Source organism: Periophthalmus magnuspinnatus, chromosome 12 (genome assembly GCF_009829125.3).
Source record: "Periophthalmus magnuspinnatus isolate fPerMag1 chromosome 12, fPerMag1.2.pri, whole genome shotgun sequence".
Taxonomy (NCBI): Eukaryota; Metazoa; Chordata; class Actinopteri; order Gobiiformes; family Gobiidae; genus Periophthalmus; species Periophthalmus magnuspinnatus.
This window is the reverse complement of record NC_047137.1, coordinates 4,320,439-4,341,475: the sequence shown is the minus strand read 5'-3', so window position 1 is coordinate 4,341,475 and position 21,037 is coordinate 4,320,439. Positions and strand designations below refer to the sequence as shown.

General features: G+C 37.5%; 3 protein-coding genes across 3 annotated transcripts; 1 reads left to right on the top strand and 2 right to left on the bottom strand.

Moving 5' to 3' along the window:
• Nucleotides 1–510: 510 nt before the first annotated feature.
• Nucleotides 511–12,149, bottom strand: pnpla7a (patatin-like phospholipase domain containing 7a). The gene is made up of 36 exons (XM_033975960.2): nt 12,018–12,149; nt 11,629–11,683; nt 11,417–11,491; nt 11,262–11,349; nt 11,089–11,171; nt 10,910–11,010; nt 10,584–10,724; nt 10,330–10,489; nt 10,138–10,218; nt 9,882–10,010; nt 9,724–9,804; nt 9,498–9,624; nt 9,337–9,411; nt 9,124–9,200; nt 8,887–9,042; nt 8,534–8,611; nt 8,257–8,462; nt 8,051–8,182; nt 7,868–7,991; nt 6,971–7,084; nt 6,718–6,784; nt 6,221–6,364; nt 5,954–6,017; nt 5,662–5,830; nt 4,894–5,076; nt 4,676–4,794; nt 4,408–4,564; nt 4,188–4,304; nt 4,041–4,110; nt 3,812–3,928; nt 3,558–3,706; nt 3,317–3,469; nt 3,119–3,235; nt 2,440–2,524; nt 2,054–2,169; nt 511–1,904 (listed from the first exon to the last, which is right to left on the bottom strand). The coding sequence occupies exons 1-36, from the start codon at nt 12,026–12,028 to the stop codon at nt 1,767–1,769; spliced, it is 4,059 nt and encodes a 1,352-aa protein (XP_033831851.1). The 5' UTR covers nt 12,029–12,149; the 3' UTR covers nt 511–1,766.
• A 581-nt stretch (nt 12,150–12,730) lies between these two features.
• clic3 (chloride intracellular channel 3) lies at nt 12,731–15,427 on the bottom strand. Its single transcript, XM_033975961.2, has 7 exons — nt 15,301–15,427; nt 15,140–15,229; nt 14,339–14,448; nt 13,539–13,664; nt 13,347–13,450; nt 13,098–13,273; nt 12,731–12,945 (listed from the first exon to the last, which is right to left on the bottom strand). The coding sequence occupies exons 2-7, from the start codon at nt 15,173–15,175 to the stop codon at nt 12,784–12,786; spliced, it is 714 nt and encodes a 237-aa protein (XP_033831852.1). The 5' UTR covers nt 15,176–15,229; nt 15,301–15,427; the 3' UTR covers nt 12,731–12,783.
• Nucleotides 15,428–19,064: 3,637 nt separating this feature from the next.
• Nucleotides 19,065–20,769, top strand: fut7 (fucosyltransferase 7 (alpha (1,3) fucosyltransferase)). Its single transcript, XM_033976398.2, has 2 exons — nt 19,065–19,070; nt 19,732–20,769. The coding sequence occupies exons 1-2, from the start codon at nt 19,065–19,067 to the stop codon at nt 20,767–20,769; spliced, it is 1,044 nt and encodes a 347-aa protein (XP_033832289.1).
• Nucleotides 20,770–21,037: the final 268 nt, after the last annotated feature.

Below are 21,037 nucleotides of genomic sequence, written 5' to 3'. Positions count from 1 at the left end.
TGGTAATTTTGTGTAAAATTTTCAATATCTTGACATTAACATTTTAGATTAGTAACCAAGTAATCCATACCTTACAGTATCACAAAATGTAGTAAAAAACAAACAAAAAAACACCCAAAACAAAAAAAACCAACATTTACAAATAAAAATACAATAACTTTTTTATTATTATTTGGGAAGCATTGAGAGACAGATAGTATCTTGACAATTTAATATAATTTATTATAGACTACAACAGTGTATTAGTACCAAAACAATTACTAAAACAATATATTTAAAAAAAATGCAATTTGTGGTTTACAGGCATACTGGTAAACATTATGGACAAGTAATGGACAAATGAATGCCAATTGTAGGGCACAAGTGGTTGTGTGTCTGTATGGGGTGAGCTAAGGCTGCGCTGCATTAAAGCGTGCCACAGTTCCACTCATTATTGGAGCACTCCATCCATTACAATGCCCTGTTTAATAAAGTAGGCAAACATTCATTCCCTCAGACAGTTCATTGTGCTCTTTTTTGGAAAGAACCCAAAGAACTAAAAACACAAAGTGCAAAAAAACTCATCCCATCATTAAGCCACTAGTCCTGTCATTGTCCCATGCTCACATTCACTCACTTGTCCTTGACACCTTATAGGCTTCAAACAGGGCTTCCTCTTCCCTACATGTAAAAAAGACATTATATGTCTGTGTCTGGCAATCACACTGGAAAACTATCTACAGTACAAAATAACATTGAAAAATTACATTGATCTGCATATTTTTTGAGCCTAAATCAATATGTGGAAGTACAACTGGAAACTAATGAATACAAATCTATTACAGTACTGATTAGGCTTAGGTTTGTAGTAATGTAACAAATAATAGGTCAATTTCACTAAGGAGATTCACCAAACTGTCCAATCAGTGTCACCGCTTTGTGAAACAAATCTATTGATCTCTTTAAATTAGCTAGTAAACATGCATTACAAGGCATTTCTGGAATGATGTGCTTTTATGATTAACTTAGTCAGCAATAAAATAGCAGTTAAATAAATGTTGCATATTGATTAAATAACATGACAGATTCACAAACAATTACATTATAAATATAATAATATCCTTAACCATTACCATAGGGTAATGCTTAAGGATAATACACTATTTGAGATCATATCTGCTATGCAGACTGGCTGAACTTCAAGGTTCACACAGCAGATCCATAGTGTGCTGCTCAGTCTGTGTGAAGGGTTCATTACACAAGCAAATGGGAGGTTCACATTGAGGCCAAAAGAAAAGGTTCTCTTTTGGGAGTGATTACTTTCTCCTATGTCCTTGGACTGTGACAATTGACAATTGTGAAATTATTGGTACACATACGTTTTATTTTGGGAATTACATTACGGCCATGGCTGATTAGTAATGGACTTTTTAAATCTGAACCAAATAATCTGCATGCTTCAGTATTATATATTTTTTGTATCTCCTACATCTTTTTAATATTAATTTACACTACATTTGTAACCGTCTTTTTGTTATTGCACCGATTTATAAATTTGAGACCACAGAAGGCTGATGGGTTTTTTCAAGTTGTTGGTAAGAATTTCTACTTAAGAATTCCATTTGTATCTTAATATTTGAGTCACTGAACAAACAAGGTCTTTTCCTTGACACAATGCTAATGAGAATGCTCTTGACAAAGAGGCCACACACAAAAGTCATGTTAAATGAAGTAAAAAGTAAGAAATGTCAGTTGGGGTGAATAGTGATGACCTGTTCAAACAGGACTCATTTGGCTGGCCTTGAGTGGCTGGATTGCTGAGACACAACTTCTTGCTTTGATGGCTCATCCTTTCGGTTGTTGGAGGCTCCTGGAGGTGAACTCAGACTATGAGAAAAACTGTCTCCTCTGTCCACATCTTCATCCTTTAACATCAGCAAATTGTTTATTTTACAGAGGAAAGGTTTCAGGAATACATGAGCTTATGAGCCTTTTAAAGAACCCAAAGCCAAAAAATAGTATGGGTTAAGGTAACAAAAACCCAGTGTTAAACCCGATACCAAAAAACTCGCACCGTTTCTGCAGTCTCCTCCCCTTCAGTGTGCTCTGTGGAGCGACTGTACAGCTCCATGTCAGACAGTGCACTCTCCAAGGCCTCCTCCTCATAATCAGTGTGGTAGTCAGACCCCTCTATAGAAGGGAAACAGTGGGCACCAGGAAGGAAAGAATCACATAGTGGATGAAAACAGTCAAATGTGTAGAGTAAAAAAAGCTGAGGGGATAATAGACATGGTGACTGTGAGAAATTGACTCAGAAGAAGAGCACATGAAAAGTGTCAGAAATGACCATTGATGAGTGGAATGGCCAGGAAGATGGTGCATGTGTCAGCTCTGTCCAGCAGTGTGGTTTGTGTTATTTCTGGTTTAAATGAAGGTTTTAAGATACCAAAATTGATTTACCATCCATTACAGCTGGTTTAACAGGTTCAATGCGAGACACAATTTCTGCCAGGTCAGTGAAAGAGGCATTGGGGCACGTTACCACCTAACATTAGGAGGAAAAAAAAATCAACAAATCAATACATAAAACCCAATAAAATTTGCATTTTTTTTTTAATTTGCAAAACTATTTTTGACATTTAAACTTATTTGAGAAAAGCATCCCAAATTAGCAGAATAAAAGAGAAGCCTTTCCTGAGGTATAAGTGTTCATCAATCATGTACTTATGGGTTAGGGCTAGCTGTAAGTAGACATAGACTATACTACTATACTTGCCTATCCAGTCACAGCTTCTTTCCAATAAATAATCCTCATCAACCCTTATATTTGCCCTTGTACAATTTCACTTGGCTTACCTTAATTCAGCAGACGAGAACTGGGCCTGGGTTACTGTCTACTATGTGCCTTACATGATCTAATAACATGCACTATCCAGTAAGTATGCATGTGTGCTTGTTTTGTTACACAATTAGAAATTATTCTAATGCTGTTGTTATTGAAGTCCCTTAAGCAGTAAGAATAGTTATAAAAAAAAAAAAATGGTTATAAACTTTAACAAAAGAGCATTCATCCCGAAGTCTGTTTCATTAGTTCCTAGTTACTTTTGTCTTTTTCAACATTTGATTGACAAGGGCTTACACTGTTCTTGCTTTGGGTGTGGAACTCCTCTTGGTGTTTGTCCTTTAACATTTTCTCTACCACCCCACTGCGACACCACACATCAAACACTGTTTTGCCATGCTGGTATCCTACCTCCTATTAACAAGTGAGGAAAGAAATAACAATCAATCACTCTAATTGTACCACCAAGCTAAAAGCAAGAAAAGTGTAACATACAGCAATCTCATCAAACTTTCCAAACTCTAGTGTTCGATATCGGTCAATGGGAGGCCTGATGTACTCGCAGTAGTCACTGTTCTTCACCAACTCCAGCTGCCTCACACAGCACACGTATGCCAACCGAGTCTGAATCTCAGCCATGTTTAGGACCTAGGGCAAATATGTTAAATACAAAAGTACACTGCATATGTGGAGCAGGAGTACTCTTCTGTGCTCTGATCTCACCACTCCTTTTTACCTTGACTTTCTCTGCAAGGGGGTTGAAGCGTTTCCATAACAGCCACCAGCCGGAAAGTGAGTCGCCGTAATTAGTCAGGTTGGTTTCATCCCGGCTTCCCACATCAATAGCGATCACCACTTTGGCCCCCATGGAGCGTGCTACATCAGCTGGGAAAAGAAACCAAGTGTTCAGAGACTTAAGTAAACATAAGTAATAATTATACATATAACTGAACAGAAGTTGAAAATGTAGGCTAGTAAACTTCTATACACCTGGCAGGTTGTTGATGTAGCCCCCATCCATCAGCAGGTGTCCGTCTTTGGGGTCACAGAGTGGAGGAAGATACCCAGAAAGAGACATGCTGGCACGGACATATCGCCACAGGGAGCCTACAACAGCAGACAGACTTAAGTGCCTCCAACAGGGAGACTTATCCATTTTAACAGGACCAGGGTATTGTTCATATACAATTCACCTTGTACAACAACAACAAGCACATACCATCTGTGTGTACTCTCATTGTAGAGGAGCTGATGTCGGTTGTAATGTTAAAATATGGTATCCAAAGATCCTTTTGAAAAGATAAATATAGAAAAATAAGATTACACACTTGCCCATAACTTTTTTGAAGGGTTAATGTTCTCTCACCTCTATCTGTTTGCTTTTGAACAAATTACTGAGGCTTGAATTAAAGCCAGCTCCCGAAAACATTGAAGTGATTGGGTATGTCAAATCCAGAACTTTTTTAAATACTGATGTCATTTCCTGCAAGTGGAATATTTATATTATCTCACTGTTTACATTTGATACGCTGTCAGAGTAATAACAATTCTGTAGGACAGGTGATATAGAGACGATTGGCACTAACCATGGCCCATTCTCGGGCCCTGATCCTCATGTGGCTGTGGCTTCGGTCTTCAGCATATAGTGCACCCATCAAGGAGCCAATAGACGTACCACCAATAATGTCCACAGGGATCCCAGCTTCCGACAGAGCACGCATTATTCCCACTTGGGAACAGCCTCTGGGTTCAGAAAACAGAATGTTAAAGAACTATGGTGAGCACAATTAAGCTTCAGATCAGAATCCATAAAAAGCAATTCCGTAATAATGTTCATAGAACAAACTTAATTACCTTGCCCCTCCCCCTCCCAAAATAATTGCGATGCTGTTTCCTGTCAGGACTCGAGCCAGTCGTGAGAAATCTGAGTGGCGGTCTGCTGGTTTTTCAAACACACGTTGATATAGTTCACGCTGTAAAAATAATATGACAAACAAAGAAAACCTAAGACTTTAGTCACTGATAAAGTTAAAATAGCTTAAAATAGTCCAACGACAAAACTTTTTTTTTACTAGCTTGGGTAGGCTTCTTTTTGAGAAGACTCTTCTGGGACAAGAGAGGTGTAGGTGTCTGGAGATCCAGCTCCTCATATTGAGCCACTCCACTGTGCCTTTGGGTGGAGGGCCATCTTCTCTGTGCAACAACACCAGCTGCTTCTGAGCTCGCACGGCACTGCCTTCCAACATGCGCTCCAGCTGCAGCAAAGGATCACACACACATGTTCTTGGTCTTTTTCAAATAAAAAGCCCTAACATACTCAGAGTAAACACAGTTTCAATCGATGCATTATTTCACATGCCTGTGTGCCTAAAAAGATAAAACATGTAGCATGTTTCATGTTGTCCCAGGGTAAATGTTGATCCATATTTTATTTTCTTCAAGCATCACCAGTTATATGGGGATACAGCCAAAATTTTCTAGGCCTATTTGTAAACCACTGGCAACAATTACTTTAAAGTCTTCCATCAGCCTGCCCTTTATTAACAATGTCTAGTTTTTGTAAATCTTTCCCCTATGCAACAAGGCCAAATTATCACAAGCAGATTTACCAGAGGTCAGGGTGTGTATATATGCATACCTATAATATTTCAAATATGAAAAAAAGAAATAATAATAATAATAATAATAATAATAATAATAAATAATACAACAGTATGCAGATCCTCATTAGCATTGAGTTGCACGTCATATCCTCAGATTAATATAAAATACTGTAGTTAACTAGAAAAACATCCAGTTACTGTTTATTCTCATGTCAGCACTGTCCTAGAGCTGCTCACCTCCCCAACAGTCGGCTCCTGCTCCCCAAGTCCCACGATAATGATACAGTCAGCCTGACGGATGCACCTTTGAGTCCATGGAGTCAGAGTGTAGTCTGTTTGATACAACACTATGCGATGGATGTCTTCCTGTTGGCCAAGCCAGCTGGACAGGCGATACTCGTGGACACTAAAGACAAGACAAACAGGGGGCCTTAGTTTTCTGGAAGCATACATTGTTTTCATTTTCCATTGTGACAATAAAGTCTTCCTGATGTCAAACAACAAGGAAACAAAAATGTTGCTAATTTACCTGTCGAGTGCAGCACCTCCAAGACTCTGTTTGATTGTATCACTGGTCAGCAACAAAGTGGGACCTAAGTGTGGCATCAGTTATGCAACAAAAGATTATGGTATCAACTAAACATGTATGTTTCAGAAATATCATTACATGGACTAAAACAGTTTAATCAGGTTACTATTAGTTTTACCTGCAATGCATGAAGGCCTTCAATTGAAACATTGAAACATCTGAGCATTCAAAATGAATAATGCAATACAAGACTGCTCTGTGTTGTACCTATTGCAACAAGGGCATGCTGCAGCTCCAAAGTGAAAGCAGTGAGAGGGACTTCCTCAGATACAGGCAACACTGCTACAGTGGACAGGTTAGAAGCTTGGTTCCCTGCATCCCATTTGCTGCCAGGGAGGGCTAAACTGCGGGCTGAGTATAAAACAGTACATCTTCGTAAATCTTCAAGGTTATGCATTACAATTCATCTCTTGAGACATTAAATACTTAAGGACTGATTTATAAGTGTTTTAAGTGTTGACTCATCTGCAAAACCAAAAAGATATGCCAAAAATGGAGCAAAGCAGTTGGCATTTCGCTCACACATGCTAAAAACTTTTTTTCTTTTTTTTCTCTTGAAACTGAATGAATATTCAATACAAGGTGTTGCACCAAAATGCATTTAAAAAGAGGTGAAAATGTAATATTACAGTTTAGCACAAGGACTGATAAATCAGGCCGCTGGAACTGACAGGGAGAGTGACATTTCTAATAGGCAGACATACTTGTCAGTGGACCATTGACCTGTCTGAGGATCTTCTGTCCAAGCAAGTGGATTAATCTGGTGACAACCTGAAAAAGTATTGATAAAGAGTTGAGTCATATAAAATAATACCCATACCTTGGTTAGATGGCCTAAATTATCATTATTGAGAACATGATTATTTTTAATAATTTGAGAAATTGTATTAAAATCACTTACAAAATATTGTATACTCAAACTGACAATTGAGAAGGTTTCATGGAAATAAAACCTACCTGGGGAAATTTCCTTTTAATGGAGCTGAGAGCACCTTGTGGTAATTTGGCCAGTTCAGAGTCTCGGACTGCATGGACTGTGGTGGCTCTGTTCTGATGAGTGACAGCTTCAACCTGCAAAGAAATTCTGTTTGTTAGGCAACAAAAGATTATGGTATTGTAAGTACCATTTAAATTTCAACTGTATTTAGCTGATACAGTGACTTGACAAAATGTTCTAAACCAGGGGTGTCAAACTCATTTTCACTGAGGGCGACATCAGCAAAATGGTTGCCCTGAAAGGGCCAGATGTAACTGTAAGACAATATAACTGTAAGTTGATGTAACCAAATGTAATGTAAATGTAACTACTTTTTTAACTATTTAATAAATACAGAAACAGTTACAAATATTGCATATGCATTTGCATAGATGTAAAAACTATGGTTGTGTAACTATGTATTTCATGATAAACTGACATTTTAAGACAGTTATACCTTTTAATTGACCTTGCCACAGGCCACAATAAAAAAATAAATAAATAAAAAGAAAATCACATTGACGTCAACAGCATCACAGTAGTGCTAAAAATGTCTTGAATGTAACAACCTTTATACCAATCTTATTCTCATCCCCATCATTCAGGCTCCCTCCTCTAGGTAACAGTAACCATAGCATCCATTACAGCATGTATTATTAGAAGCACTGTAGCAAAGAGCAACTACCTTGGCTAACATAAAGGGAGTGTAGCTCATATTAATCTTGTCAAGACAAAATAAAATACTATAATTAAAATCACATGAGAAAGTGTTGTGTGACTTTATAGAGGAATTGATATAATTTTGAATTAACTTTTTGCACTCCCTAATTCAAATAAACCACATTGCGTAACAGGGTTAATAACTAATAATGACTTACCACTCCAATTAGGTCCCCTCGGCCATACTCTCCTATTAACTCCTTTTTACCATCCTCCTTCATGATTACAGAACGGAGTCGACCACTAAGCACGATGAAGGTGCAATCTGACTTATCCCCTTGCCTAAAACAAGATTCAGTTTTACTATTAATAGTTGAAACATTTTTTTTATTAGCCATTACCTATAGACAGCTCTACCAGCCTCCACAGCCATCCAATCAAGAGCAAAGTCTATCTGTCTGACAAAGGAGGACATCCTTTTCACAACTGTGTGCGCCACATTGAGCACTACTTTTGGTTCCACACGCATAATCCTGAAAGGCCAAAGCAAATTAATAACTTTTTTTAATGATACATTTTTTCTGCAAGGTAAACAGACTGATCTTACTCATAAAAGTGAGTTTTGGAAATGGAGAGGAAGCTGCAGTCTCTCTGAGCTCGCACAGTAAATATGAGGGGTTCCCCTGTTAGCACAGCAAGCTGTCCAACAAGCTCTCCAGGGTGGGTCACAAACAAGCGGGTCTCCTCCTCACGGTCAATCATACGTTGATAAACATGAAGAAGTCCAGATATTACAAACTGAATGCTTACTTCCTACAAGGACCAGAGAGATTTTGTCATATTAGACAGTGAGGTTATAAATGTGAAAATTTCAGTTTTTCCACCTGGTCTCCTTGACGGGCAACAACAGAACCAGCTTTGACTTGATGCAGAGTCACTCTGCCATCAAGTAGACTGGGGTCCTGGGATTGAAATCATACAAGAGTAAAAAATGTGTATTGTATTTCTAACTCAAATATAGACCACATGTTACTACAAAGTAATAACTTCAGCATAGTCTACTATTCTCTGTAGTATATCTTCAAGGTCTATATAAAGCAATCCTATATGAACTGAAAATATCTTAGTATTGATCAATTTTGTTTCATTATTCATTATCCATTTCTGCAAATCACTTAATATACATTTTATTAAAGTATTCACTCAAGTTTTCTTTTGTTTGTATCCATCTCCTCACCTGCAGTTGAATGACTCCCAGCAGATCTTTCTTTGCAGCATGGAGGATTGTGCCGCTTTTACTAAGGTGAATGGCATCAGACTGCCCTCTGCTGTCCGTATAGTAAAACACCTCTATTGGTGTGTGATGCAGGGTCACAGTTTTCTTTAGACTGGACTATATACAGAAATATAAAATCTTAGTGCAGCATACTGGGTTAATTCATATGAATGAAAAACTCAAACAGAAGAATCTCACTTTTGGCAATACAGGACTAGGTGGTGTCTCGTCAATTGTAACACGGGCCCGTTCACAAGCCATGTTCAGGTCATTACCTATAACATTAAGTGCACATTCAAGGTCAGTTTGTTTCTCTGTTTAACATTTGTCTAAAACAATGGCCTTTATAATGATAAGGTGCAATAATTATGGACATGTTGTGTATTGCTTATGTTCTTGATGGTGACTTACCTGAGGATTCGGGAGGCAAAGAAATAGATCGTTGCTTTCTATAGTTATTTGAAGGGCTGTCCTTAACGCCATCTCCTGCAGCCAAAATAAATAATGGCCATTAGTCTAAAATATAGACATGAGAAATTATATTGTGTTTAGATTTATCTTTGGGTGCTGACCCGTATCAGGAGGCTCAGAGGTCACACCAGATAACTCATCCTGGAAGTGGAGCCGACGAATCACCTTCCCCGAACTGGCCTCACTAATTGCACTGTTCACATTTGTCAAGGGAACAGCCTGGTTCTCCTGTGAAAAAAACTGTGTATTACAAAAAAGTCTATAAAAAATATTATTACACAAATTTCTATTAATATAGGTATATTTATTTATTAGTAAATTTTGTACTGGATTGAAGAGCTCCGTTGTTAAACCCAGGTAGTTATGTAATGCCAGAAATGTGACTCTTTGAAGGCGCACCATAATAATCTGCAACATACAGATACACATATAAATATATTAAGCTGTATGGGATTAAAGAATCTAATGCCTATCACATGTCATACCTGAATGACGCGCACAAGAGTCTCCGGGTAATTTTTAAACACTGATTCAAAAGCAGATGCTGGCAAGCGTAATATGGTGGAGCGAGTAGCTGCCCGTGCAGTCACAGTCTTATAGGGTGCAGGATAACCCTAGAAGAGCGCAAAAATAAATTAACTATTATTTTTTATATTTTGTACATACAGGTTTATACTTAAAATATAAAAAAGGAAATAAAATGGAACTATAATGTTAACCATAAAGATAGAAAGTATGTACTGTGATAACATCCAGAATACTCAGCAGACTGTGAACACTATCTCCTGGTAGCACATCCTTTACTAATGGTTCAGTGCCATCCTGTAAACATAAATGCTGGTATGAAAAGTGAGCTAAAACCTCTGTATACTCCCAAATTGGAGTAAAAGGTTTCTAAAATATATTTAACCAAATTGAGTAAACTGAACTTACATTCTCATGTATACAGAGTTCTAGACGTCCATCCTGTACAACATAGATGCTGTCATCATCATCCCCAGGCCTAAAAAGACCATCACCCTCCTGCAGTTCAATAAAGACCATGTGACGACAAAGCTCAAGGAAAAGAGGCTTCTCAAAATGGCCGAGGACTCTACAGGCAATGACATCAAGAATAACAATTTGAAATACAAGTCAAGACATTAAGAAGAAATAGCCTTTGCTACTTTGCAATATAAATATACTACCTGACATTTTTAAGCATATAGAGGACCTCAGAAGGAAGGTTAGAGCTCTGCACATCAAACTCAGTTAGGTCGGCCTCCAGAAGAGAAGGAGGTGGCTCTTTAGGCTGCAGAGTTGGAGGATCCTTACGAATCCTCAAGATTCTGTAAATAATAATGATTTCAATTCAAAAATATTTATATAGCACATTTGAAATACAACTTATGTTGCAGAAGGTGTTCCACATAAGATCACCAAAAACACATATATATAAAATACGACACATAGGCAAAGAACAATAAACATTATAATGTATACAAGATTAAAAAAAAATTAAAAATCCACATACTTGCGTGCTATGCTTAGTACTTTGGTTCTCTTACGTATCCGTTGTGATGGCTTTGATACAGAAGTAGAGGAGGGAGCAGGTGTAGATGAAAGTGTCTGAACCTGGGATGACCACCAAACATAAGTTATTTTGTCATCACTTTTTATTTGTATTATGATTGTGTTATAACCAGTTTCAACCTTTCGCATGATCTTTCTTCCATAGAATAGCACTTTATCTCTTTTCCTAAAGCGGTAATGTGGCACACCAGGCTGCTGTTCACCTGATACCATTTTTAGAAAGCCAGACAAAGAAAACTGTTGAAGTAGCAATGAAAGTGTTATTTCAGCAACAAAATCGGGAAGTAACTCACGAGAATGTCTGTATCTTCTGTAGAGAAAGAGCACTACAATCCCAATCAGTGCAACAGCCACTCCAGCTCCTATCAGCACACCTGTAAGCTACAAAAAACACACTTGAAATGTGAAATCGATGCATGCAACTTATACATAAAGTGCCACAAATTACCATCGTAGTCTGCATCCTCTCTTCCACAAACTGTTGCACCCGCTTTGCAAACTCATTTTTACTATTGACCAACATCTAAAGCAAGAAAAAATATCTTTCTTAAAACAATTTAACCAGAGGTAATTACACTAATTCACGATAATATCAACAATTATAAAGGTCAGCCCAAATCAAAATTATTTTCATATTTTCCATTGAGACTTTGAGCTTACATTACTGGTCCATCCACAAAATTCACTGTGTTCTTCCGAACCGTTGCAATCCACACTATAACACAAACGCATTTAAAACCTATTAAACACACTGACAGATTATTTATGTTGTTGATCACGTGGCACTGGAAGAACATGCATCTCAACATTAGCTAAACAGTCATACTATTGGAAAATGTTCCTAACTCAAGCACACAGAGATAACTGCATTATCAATCTTTATCAGAAGATGACTGAATCAAGTCTACCAGCTGTGCAGCCTGATGTTGGTTACACAGCAGACAAAACAGCAGCTGCTAGCTAGCAGAAGACAGTTGGATTTAGCTAGTTTTCTCAAAAAACGACATTCCATAGACTGTAACTATTAGGATGTAAAAAGGTAAACTTACATTTTGAACATTTCATGTGTTCCGCTTAATGCGATCTTAACCGTGTCAGCAGTAGAAAAATTAGCAAAGTTAGCAAGTAGCTTTCAAAGTTTTTTACACTAACGTCGACACCATCTTTGCTCCGCCCATATCAAACCAATCTACCAATAGGACTTTGCGATGCATGATGTTGCTATGATACCGACAGTGCTCAGCCAATCAGAAACGCACTGGGAACTGAACGTTTCCTCTGTTTACAATTTTCAGAAGAGCACTTGACTAGATCGTCACAAAAAGTGATTAATAGCGTAGATGTATGTAGACTTATGTGGTGTAAACCAGACTCACACCTTGCCTAACATGTTCTTTTTTGGGAATAAACCAGATTTTATAATGTTCAAGAATAAGTTAGTCCTTATTCTTGAACATGCACATGAAATAAGCATGTTTCATCTTGTGCAGGCACCACACCCTGCATAATTTTAAGGCTATACTTAAAACACATTTAACTCCCCTGAATGTGTTTTTATTTTATCAATTATTCATTGCCATATAACCAAAAGATGAAGTGCAATACAGCCATTAAAAAGACTTATTATAAACATCATGAAAATGTTATTATTTATTGCATTGGCTATAAGAAATCTATAGCTTTGCTACATAAAACAGACAGTTATACATTTACAGTTTCAACTACTTTTCCATACAGGTTTTTTTCCATCAGGTCTGTTGACTAATGCACTCTACTTATTTATTTTAATATATACAGTTACAAAAAAAAATGGTGTTATTTTTCCCAGTGAGTAGCCACAGTTGAGTAAGCATTCAGTATCTCTGCGTCTTGAGGGCAGGTGTAGCGAAACTCCTTCCTTTCGTAGGCATTTTCCATGTAGCGTGAGATTCCTTTCAGGGCTCTTAAGTCCACGTCACGGTATTTCTTAGACACAACCTGCAGAAAAAAGAATATAAAGCTCAAATAACCAAATTTGTCCTTTGTACTAAACATGGAAATATATAAAATCATGTCTGGCCAGGAACATCTTATTGCAAATGCAGCAACTGGCCATAAACAAAAAGTATAACATTATGATAATATCTTACCTTGACAATGTTGAGTTTAGGAAGCAGGTTGCAGTCTGCCAATGTGAGCTCATTTCCATCCAGGAAGAGCCGCTTGGATTCTGTGAGGTTTGGATTCTGGTCCAACTCATGCTCCAAAGGAGTCAGGAGATATGTGTCCAACTTTGCGAGAGACCTTAAAAAATTCTTCTCCAGTTCTAAAAACAAAATGTACACAAATGAATGGTTTGCCCAGTTACTTTATCATTTAAGATGTAATGATACACTTACGGTCATGTAATCCATTGGAGATCTTGATATAAGCTGAAAAAGTGCGGAAAATGTCTTCACCAGCAGTTTTGGACTGATTGTAACGGCAGCACAATTTTGGATAGCTGAAAGATAGAGAGCATAAACAACATTTTAACCTTAACACTTATTTAATGTCATTATTTAGAGAATATGGGTCAAAATGCCGCTCACTTTGGTGGTGCTAATGTCTCCTCCAAGAACTCCTCAATCTTATTGGTGTCTGTTTTGACCTCATCATTGTAGAGAAGGAAGGGTGGCTGGGATCCAGGGGCCAAAGACCTCAACAAAATTGGGGCCCTAAGACAAGGCAATGAATGGTTAAAATGTTTATACTAAGATAATGAAATATTTAGCTTTTTATGGAAGCCCTGAGCAGCAAGTGAAAAAAGGTGCATAATTTGGGCTCCATTTTCTCAGTTCAATATATTTTCCCCTTCTATTTTGGGGTTGTAGGTAAAAGGGGGAAAAAAATGATAACATTTTAAACCAGCATTTGTTTTTTTTGTTTTTTTTTTTCTTTTTCTTGTTTGTTCCTTACCCTGCTATCAGCTGGTGCTGGTGGTGGTGCATCCCTGTGCATGCGTATGCGACAAGGCTCTTCTAACTTTAACTAAACTGAAGTTGTGTAAAGCTGTGGTAGTCAGTGGAGCTTGGCCCTGCTAGGATATGGTACTCCTTATAGCATGGTTAGGACATTTCACAGTCCTCTGTCTGTGGCTAAGCTTTGATGCAAATGAGTATGCTGTGTCTCAAAGATAAGTCATGAGCCTACAGCACAATGCAGTGTCATAACTAGATTACTAATTGGTTTTCAGATAATATCAGCCAACTTGGGTGACTACATACACCCCAACCAATACATTGTGTGACGGTGTAATTGTTGATTCTTATTCCCCCCTTACTATTCACAGAGAAAATAAAATAAAAGACAAGATTTTTATTTTATTTTTTTTGTTAAATATTTATCATACCTCTTCATGTCTACTGTTGTCAAGGTAAAGTTGGCTCCTTTTAACCACAAAATCATGAAAAGTCGTTGACAGAATGGACAGTTGCCAACACTCTCTGCATCACTGCTTGCCTGAAACACAAAAACAATCTGCCTAATTTGAAAGGACACTTATTATAATTACTCTTATCAAACACATTAAACCCACATTATATTCCTGCCCTGCCTGTTGTGCTGTTTAACCTCCAAAGAATTTGAGCAAACCTGTATTTATATCTGATCTAACCTGAGTCAATCTTAGCAGTCTTCTACTTTAACATCTGAAAGAAGGACAAAGAAAGTGTATTCTAGGCATGCTCTATGAGAAAATACTATTCAATAGATGTGTTTGCTATGTATTTACTATTCATGTTTTCAGCTTCCCTTTAAAGGCAACATTTGGGGACTTTTCACCATTCAAAAGACATAAATTGATATAAATATTTCAAATTGCTTTGGCAACAATCCTAATTTTTTAATCTTTCTGAAACCTATGGAGACTCAAACTATTGTAACTTAAACTTAAGTGAGACTGAACCAGGGCAAACCAAGGCTGACATTACATTTTAGTTATTGTTAAATATAAATTAAGTTGTGTGCCAAGGTGGGTGTACCCCATTTGGGGAAGCTATTGAAATGTATAGTATTAACAATGAATGTGGTAATTGTATTTTTCCATACAAAGATTAGTTTTCTATTTTTTGCTGTTGTGTGGTCATAAGAGCAGTGACTCTAATGTATGTAAAAATCTGGACTACATCAAAACACATATACTACTTTTTACCTTGACAAAGAGCTCTATTTTCGGCTCTTCCGCCATCCTTATATCTCCACCAATGGTGTGTCCTCTGATCACCAGTCCACAAAAGAGACACTGCAAAACAACAAACACTTAACATAGGGACCTAACATGTGAAACATTCATAAATCATAAAATGTACTTACATTAGCAAAATGTACAAATCACCCAAGTTTGCACCTGCTCTTCTGCTTCCTTTTGGCGTTGTATGTGTGTGTTTTGAGTGTTGGCCACACCTGTGAAGAGGTACACACCCCGTGGTACTACCAGTCCAACTTGTAGGTCTGGCTCTGAGTTCTAGCATAGTCTGTCCAAAAGCTCTGTCTTCAGGTCACCTCCAGGCACTGTCATTACTGCTCTCTTCCTGTTGTCATGGCCCTTATCAATTCAAATTGATAAAATACAGATAGCAAAGTGCATGCTAATGAACAATTATGGTGCATATGTTGCCCCGTTGAACACTTACAAACATACACATAGATACATCTGTGTACAAAGTGGATTAGATGTGTTGCCCAAGGACACAACAACATTATATGCAGTTTCATAAATTCCAAGTGGGGGAAAGCTCTATTGTGCTATTTGCGGAAATAGAACAGTAGCTTTTGTTAACTATGTCTGTACCAAATACGGCCAAACTCCCACATGTAACATGTGGGAGTTTGGCCCTATTTGGTACAAACATATTATACCCATTGTTACAATTGTTACAGGGCAATGGGGAGCAGGAAGGAAAAATGTAGGCTACTGATTTTGTGTTCTGAATAATTCTATCTAATAAACATTCAAACAGTGGACATTTTCCTGAGATAGATTCTACAACTGTAAAATGTATCAATAAAATACCATATAATTGATACTATTATCCAACTCCCAATATGACATCATCTGTACCGCTGCTAAAACAACAATAACATGCCACAGTAAATACCTTGTCTTGTCAGCAGTGTTGTGTTTAAATGTCTCCTGTCTCCTCAGTAGTTTTTTTTTTTTTTTTTATTCATAAGCCTATGCTTGAAGTGGTTGATCAGCATTCATTCATGAACAACTAAGAATGTCGTCATTTGACAGGAATGCAGCACAGGGTATGGAGTTTCTGTGATTCAGAAAAACAGAGAGGTAAGGAAAAGCACTGGGTTTGGATATGTTCCTCTCTCAGATGAGGCAGGAACTATAATTTTGAATTTAATTTGAATTTAATTTTGAAATAGGGTAGGCCTATTTTCATGAGAAGTAGATACAAGGAAAATCCACAGCATTATTTAGCTATCTTTATCCTCAGAAGTTCTGAATTTTCTGAAGTCATCTGTCATGTATTTACTGAAAAGGGTGTTTTAAAGTCCCATGTAAGCAACCATTTGTAAACCAACCAGTCCAAATGTCCCATTCTCTCTGCGTAGTTTATTTTTACTTTAAATTATCCCCACAATCATATGGCAAACTGAAGCTCAGCAGTACAAGACTCCTTTCCTTTCAAAAAACACATGGTTGAGTATTATGGTTATTTTATTTTCAAATATTTACAATGTTCCAGCAGTGTATTTGTTTAAAAATGTGGTCAAACCAAGTAATTGTATAATTGTTTGGGTATGGATTTCCTTATTCCCCAATAAAATTAAAATTTCTGTCCAACCCAATTTGTAGGATTTTGACGCATTGTGCAATTTTTGTTGTGGTGGACGGTCCACCTGCTTGTCTCCTGCCTGGTCACTACGCCCCTTCAGGATAGTTTTATTTTTTTGCTGGTACTATTACATTTTCGTTTTTGGGCATTACAGCTGACAGTGTAAAACACACACAGTTACAATAGGCTATAATTTTGGAAAACATCAGATATTAATTTAATTATATTTTCAAATCAGGTTCAGTGTGTTTTTTTTTCCCTCTATAGCAGACAGTTTTCTGATGTATATTTTTAATATAAAACCACATAAGAGTTTGTGTCTTATTCATCAGATTCACAATGTTCTCATGCTATGTTTCTTTTTTATGTCTAAAACTTCTACAGATTGCAAACCGTTATTATTCACAAGAAAAGATTTATAATGATACAACACAGGTTGATCAGGGGGATCAGAATTTTCAGGAACACCGACTTTGACTCCTTAATTGTATTTGATGGAAATGGGTGGCGCTAGAAGGCTACTTATGTCCTCCAGTCCATCTATAGAGATGTTTTTGCTTAGAATGTTCAACAATACGACATTAAAGGTGCACTGTAACATTTCTGGTGGAGGCTCAGCTGCTTGTCTCCATGCAATGTTCTTGCTTACCAGAAATGTTCCACTGTAACTTATTTACTATGGAGACAAGCAGATGATGCCTACGACAACGTCAAGAGAGTAAGACTGCATGTTTTTCAAGTTTTTTGAGAAGTAAAAACATCTGTAATCAAATAAATGCTATACATATGTGTAAATGCCATATTATGAGGTATTCCAGGCAAAGCAATGACATCTTAACATAGAGAACCCTCCCCACCAGAAAAGTTAGACAGTGCCCCTTTAAACTTATCTTTCTCCATGGAAAGATGACAGTGTATAAGGGCCACTTATATAAAGTGCAGAAATAGGAAATAGGATAACATATTTTCTAGTTTAAATATGCAAATCTGCAACCATATAGGATATGGTTGATCATCTCATGACTGCTTGTACGCTACTCATAGCATGCAGCTCACTGTTTACATCCATTATTGTGGTGTTCTGGCAAATTAGATTTTTTCTGGCAAATGTGTGTGTTTTTTTCTTACAAAGTGATGTGTTTAAACTAAAAAATCTGCTATAAATGGCCGTAATATACTGTTGTACTATTTGAATAAATGCAAGAGAGTTCATTTTAATGCCATTGGCTATTGTGGAACATTTCAGACAAAGCAATAGCATTTCAATGGAGACAAGCACAGGCCTATGGCAAATCACCCACCAGACAATTTACATAGTGCATCTTTAAAAAGCCCCTTCAGCAATATGAGGTGTACATTTACAAGTAAAAATGTGTGTAGAAAATTAATTTCTGGTGACAAATACAGCACTGCTCTTTACTGTAGACTTCAGTATTTTTCTTACAGTATATGGGTGTAGGCATTATTAGTATTATTAGAGTAGATACTCTAGCATACATTCGCACATAGAGGAGTATCAAACTCTCTAATTGGCAGAGAGCAGTGGATCTGTTCAGAAGTGCAGAATGTTTTTTGTCATATTCATCTATGTTAACTCTTTTGTGGTTATGCTCAGAAAGATGTCAGCTATTTGCTTATTAGCTTGTATTTAGCACACCCCTCTGTGTCTTTTGCATGCATGTCAAGCTACAGGGGCCTCAATGGCTGAAAAAAGAAAAACTGTTTCTCAGCAGCTAAATCTTTAACCACATCCTATGTTGAGAAACACACACTGCCAAACAGGAGTAACCATGGATTTTTTAAATTTAAAGGTACAGTAACTTTCTAGAAATGGCATGTTACCTGCTTGATTCCATGAAAATAGAAAGTTAAAACCATACTTAGGAACTTTCTCTCCAGAGATAAATTAGTTTTATGCGATACTGTGGAGTATTATAGCCAAAGGACAACATAGCCAACATTTCCATGAAAACAAGCCTCCCCCAGGAGTCAGATTTGTGAAGCTGCACGTGTTTTTCAGCGCAATAAAACCATTCAAAATGAAAACAAAACATCCTTTTATTTGGGTCAGTTTTTTTGGCTAAAAAGTTATAGTGTGGCTGTAATGTAATGCATGTAATGCATTGGTACATTCAGAATTTTTTCATTAAAAAAAGTAAATACATTTTAAAAAGTAAATAAATGCGTCATTTCTGGTGACAACACCAGTCAAATAAAGGAAGCTGTGAGCAGCAGCAGAAGTTAACTCCCTTCATGCTCTGATTCACACAGAGGAAGACAAGCCTCATGATGGTAAGTCCTCAATTTCATTTTGCGGTCACAACACATTTTGTCATTTTAAAGGACAACCTTCAAATAAGAAACAGAAAAGAGCAAGACTTTTGCCACAGCTACATTTATTTGTGTATTATACTCTTAAATATTGAAATGATTAACATTTCAAAAGAATACTGGGAGGAAATTGAGGCATTCAGTCCAAATATGGTTTGGAAACACCTCACAGATGAAATACTAAACTCTGTTTACATCATCTGGTGCACAAACCCAATTTAATCCCACAGCCTACTCTTCAGATCAAAGTAGCACCTATGCCTTATATTACAAAAGATGAAAGTGCTACATTTGAGTATCAGACCACATTTGCTGTAAATGTGACTGACTTTTGTGGTTAAGTAGGAGAATGGAGAATTTGGGAGAAGTTTTGTAACCAAAATATGATATAAAATAGGTGCATTTGACTAAAATGTTCAGTGTTGTGTGCACCAAGAATTCTCTGGGATGGCTTTGTAGTCTGTATAGAACTTATTTGCTATCAAGATCGGCAGCCCCATACAAAATAATAAAACTCAAATGACAATGAGTCAATGATACACGCCAGCAGAAATATAGGATATCCCATGCACTGTTATGACTCTGGTGATGGCTTAAACTAATGGTTAGATTTCTGTTTCAGGCCATTCGCAGGAGGAACCAGAAGACCCTCTTGTACCTCACTTTTTGTGCCATATGCCTTCTGTCTGGGACTGGGTATTTAGAAACTAGGACTAAAAATGGTACCACTGGCTGTGCAAGTACCAATAATAGACCGGTCACCATTCTTCTTTGGCACTGGCCCTTTGGCAAAGCATACCCTCTGGATGGGGACGTCTGCTGGCACCTGTACAAGATCCCTGGTTGTAATGTTGTGGATCATCGCTCTGAGTTTTTAAATGCTGACATTGTTGTTTTCCACCAAAAGGAGCTGGCCTCAAAGAAACAAAAACTGCCCTTGAATCTTACGCGCCCACTGGGACAGAGGTGGCTATGGATGTCTTTAGAATCCCCACAAAACCATGGTAATGTGAGACAATTTGCAAATGTCTTTAACTTGACCATGAGCTATAGAAGAGATGCAGACATCACAGTACCCTATGGTGAGTTGCAACCACAGGATGGAGAAATTGATGACGTCGTTACAAACAAGACCAGTTTGGTGTGTTGGGTGGTTAGCAACTTTAACCGTCGCCATAAGAGAAGTGTGATTTACAGACAGCTCAGCGCCTTTGTCAAGATCACAGTATACGGTCGGTGGAAGAAGGCCCACCTACCTGCTGCCAAGCTGTTGTCTACCATTTCCCGCTGTTATTTTTACTTGGCATTTGAAAACTCAGTTTTTAAGGATTATATTACGGAGAAGCTGTGGAGGAATGCGTACCTGGGTGGTGCCATTCCTGTAGTGTTGGGGCCCCCACCTGAAGACTACAAAGCTGTAGCTCCACCCCATTCTTTCATTCATGTAAACGATTTTGCCTCAATGAAAGACCTAGGGACTTACCTGCAGGGACTGGCAGCAGATGCAATGCGCTACAAGGAGTTCTTCAGGTGGAGGCGAGAGTGGAAAGTGAAGCTGAGCACAGACTGGAGAGAAAGACTTTGTAAAATCTGCACAAAGTATCACTGCCTACCTCAGAGGAAAGTTTACACAGACTTGCATGCATGGAGTAATGTATGAAACGTTTGCACACTTGTATTTTTGTATACTGTATATTTGAAACTTTACTTTGACTTGTTTTGCATGTTAAATTATCATTAGTTCACCTGGGAAAAAAAAATGACTAAAAGATTTATGCATACAGGATAGAAAGAAAAGAGCAACAATACTGCAGTAGCTGAAAATGACCATTTGACAAGTTTCATCATGACTTGTCAGTGGAAAAGAGGATATTTCAAATGTTATCACTTGATAAAAAAAAATAAAAAAAAACCAAAAAAAAAAAACA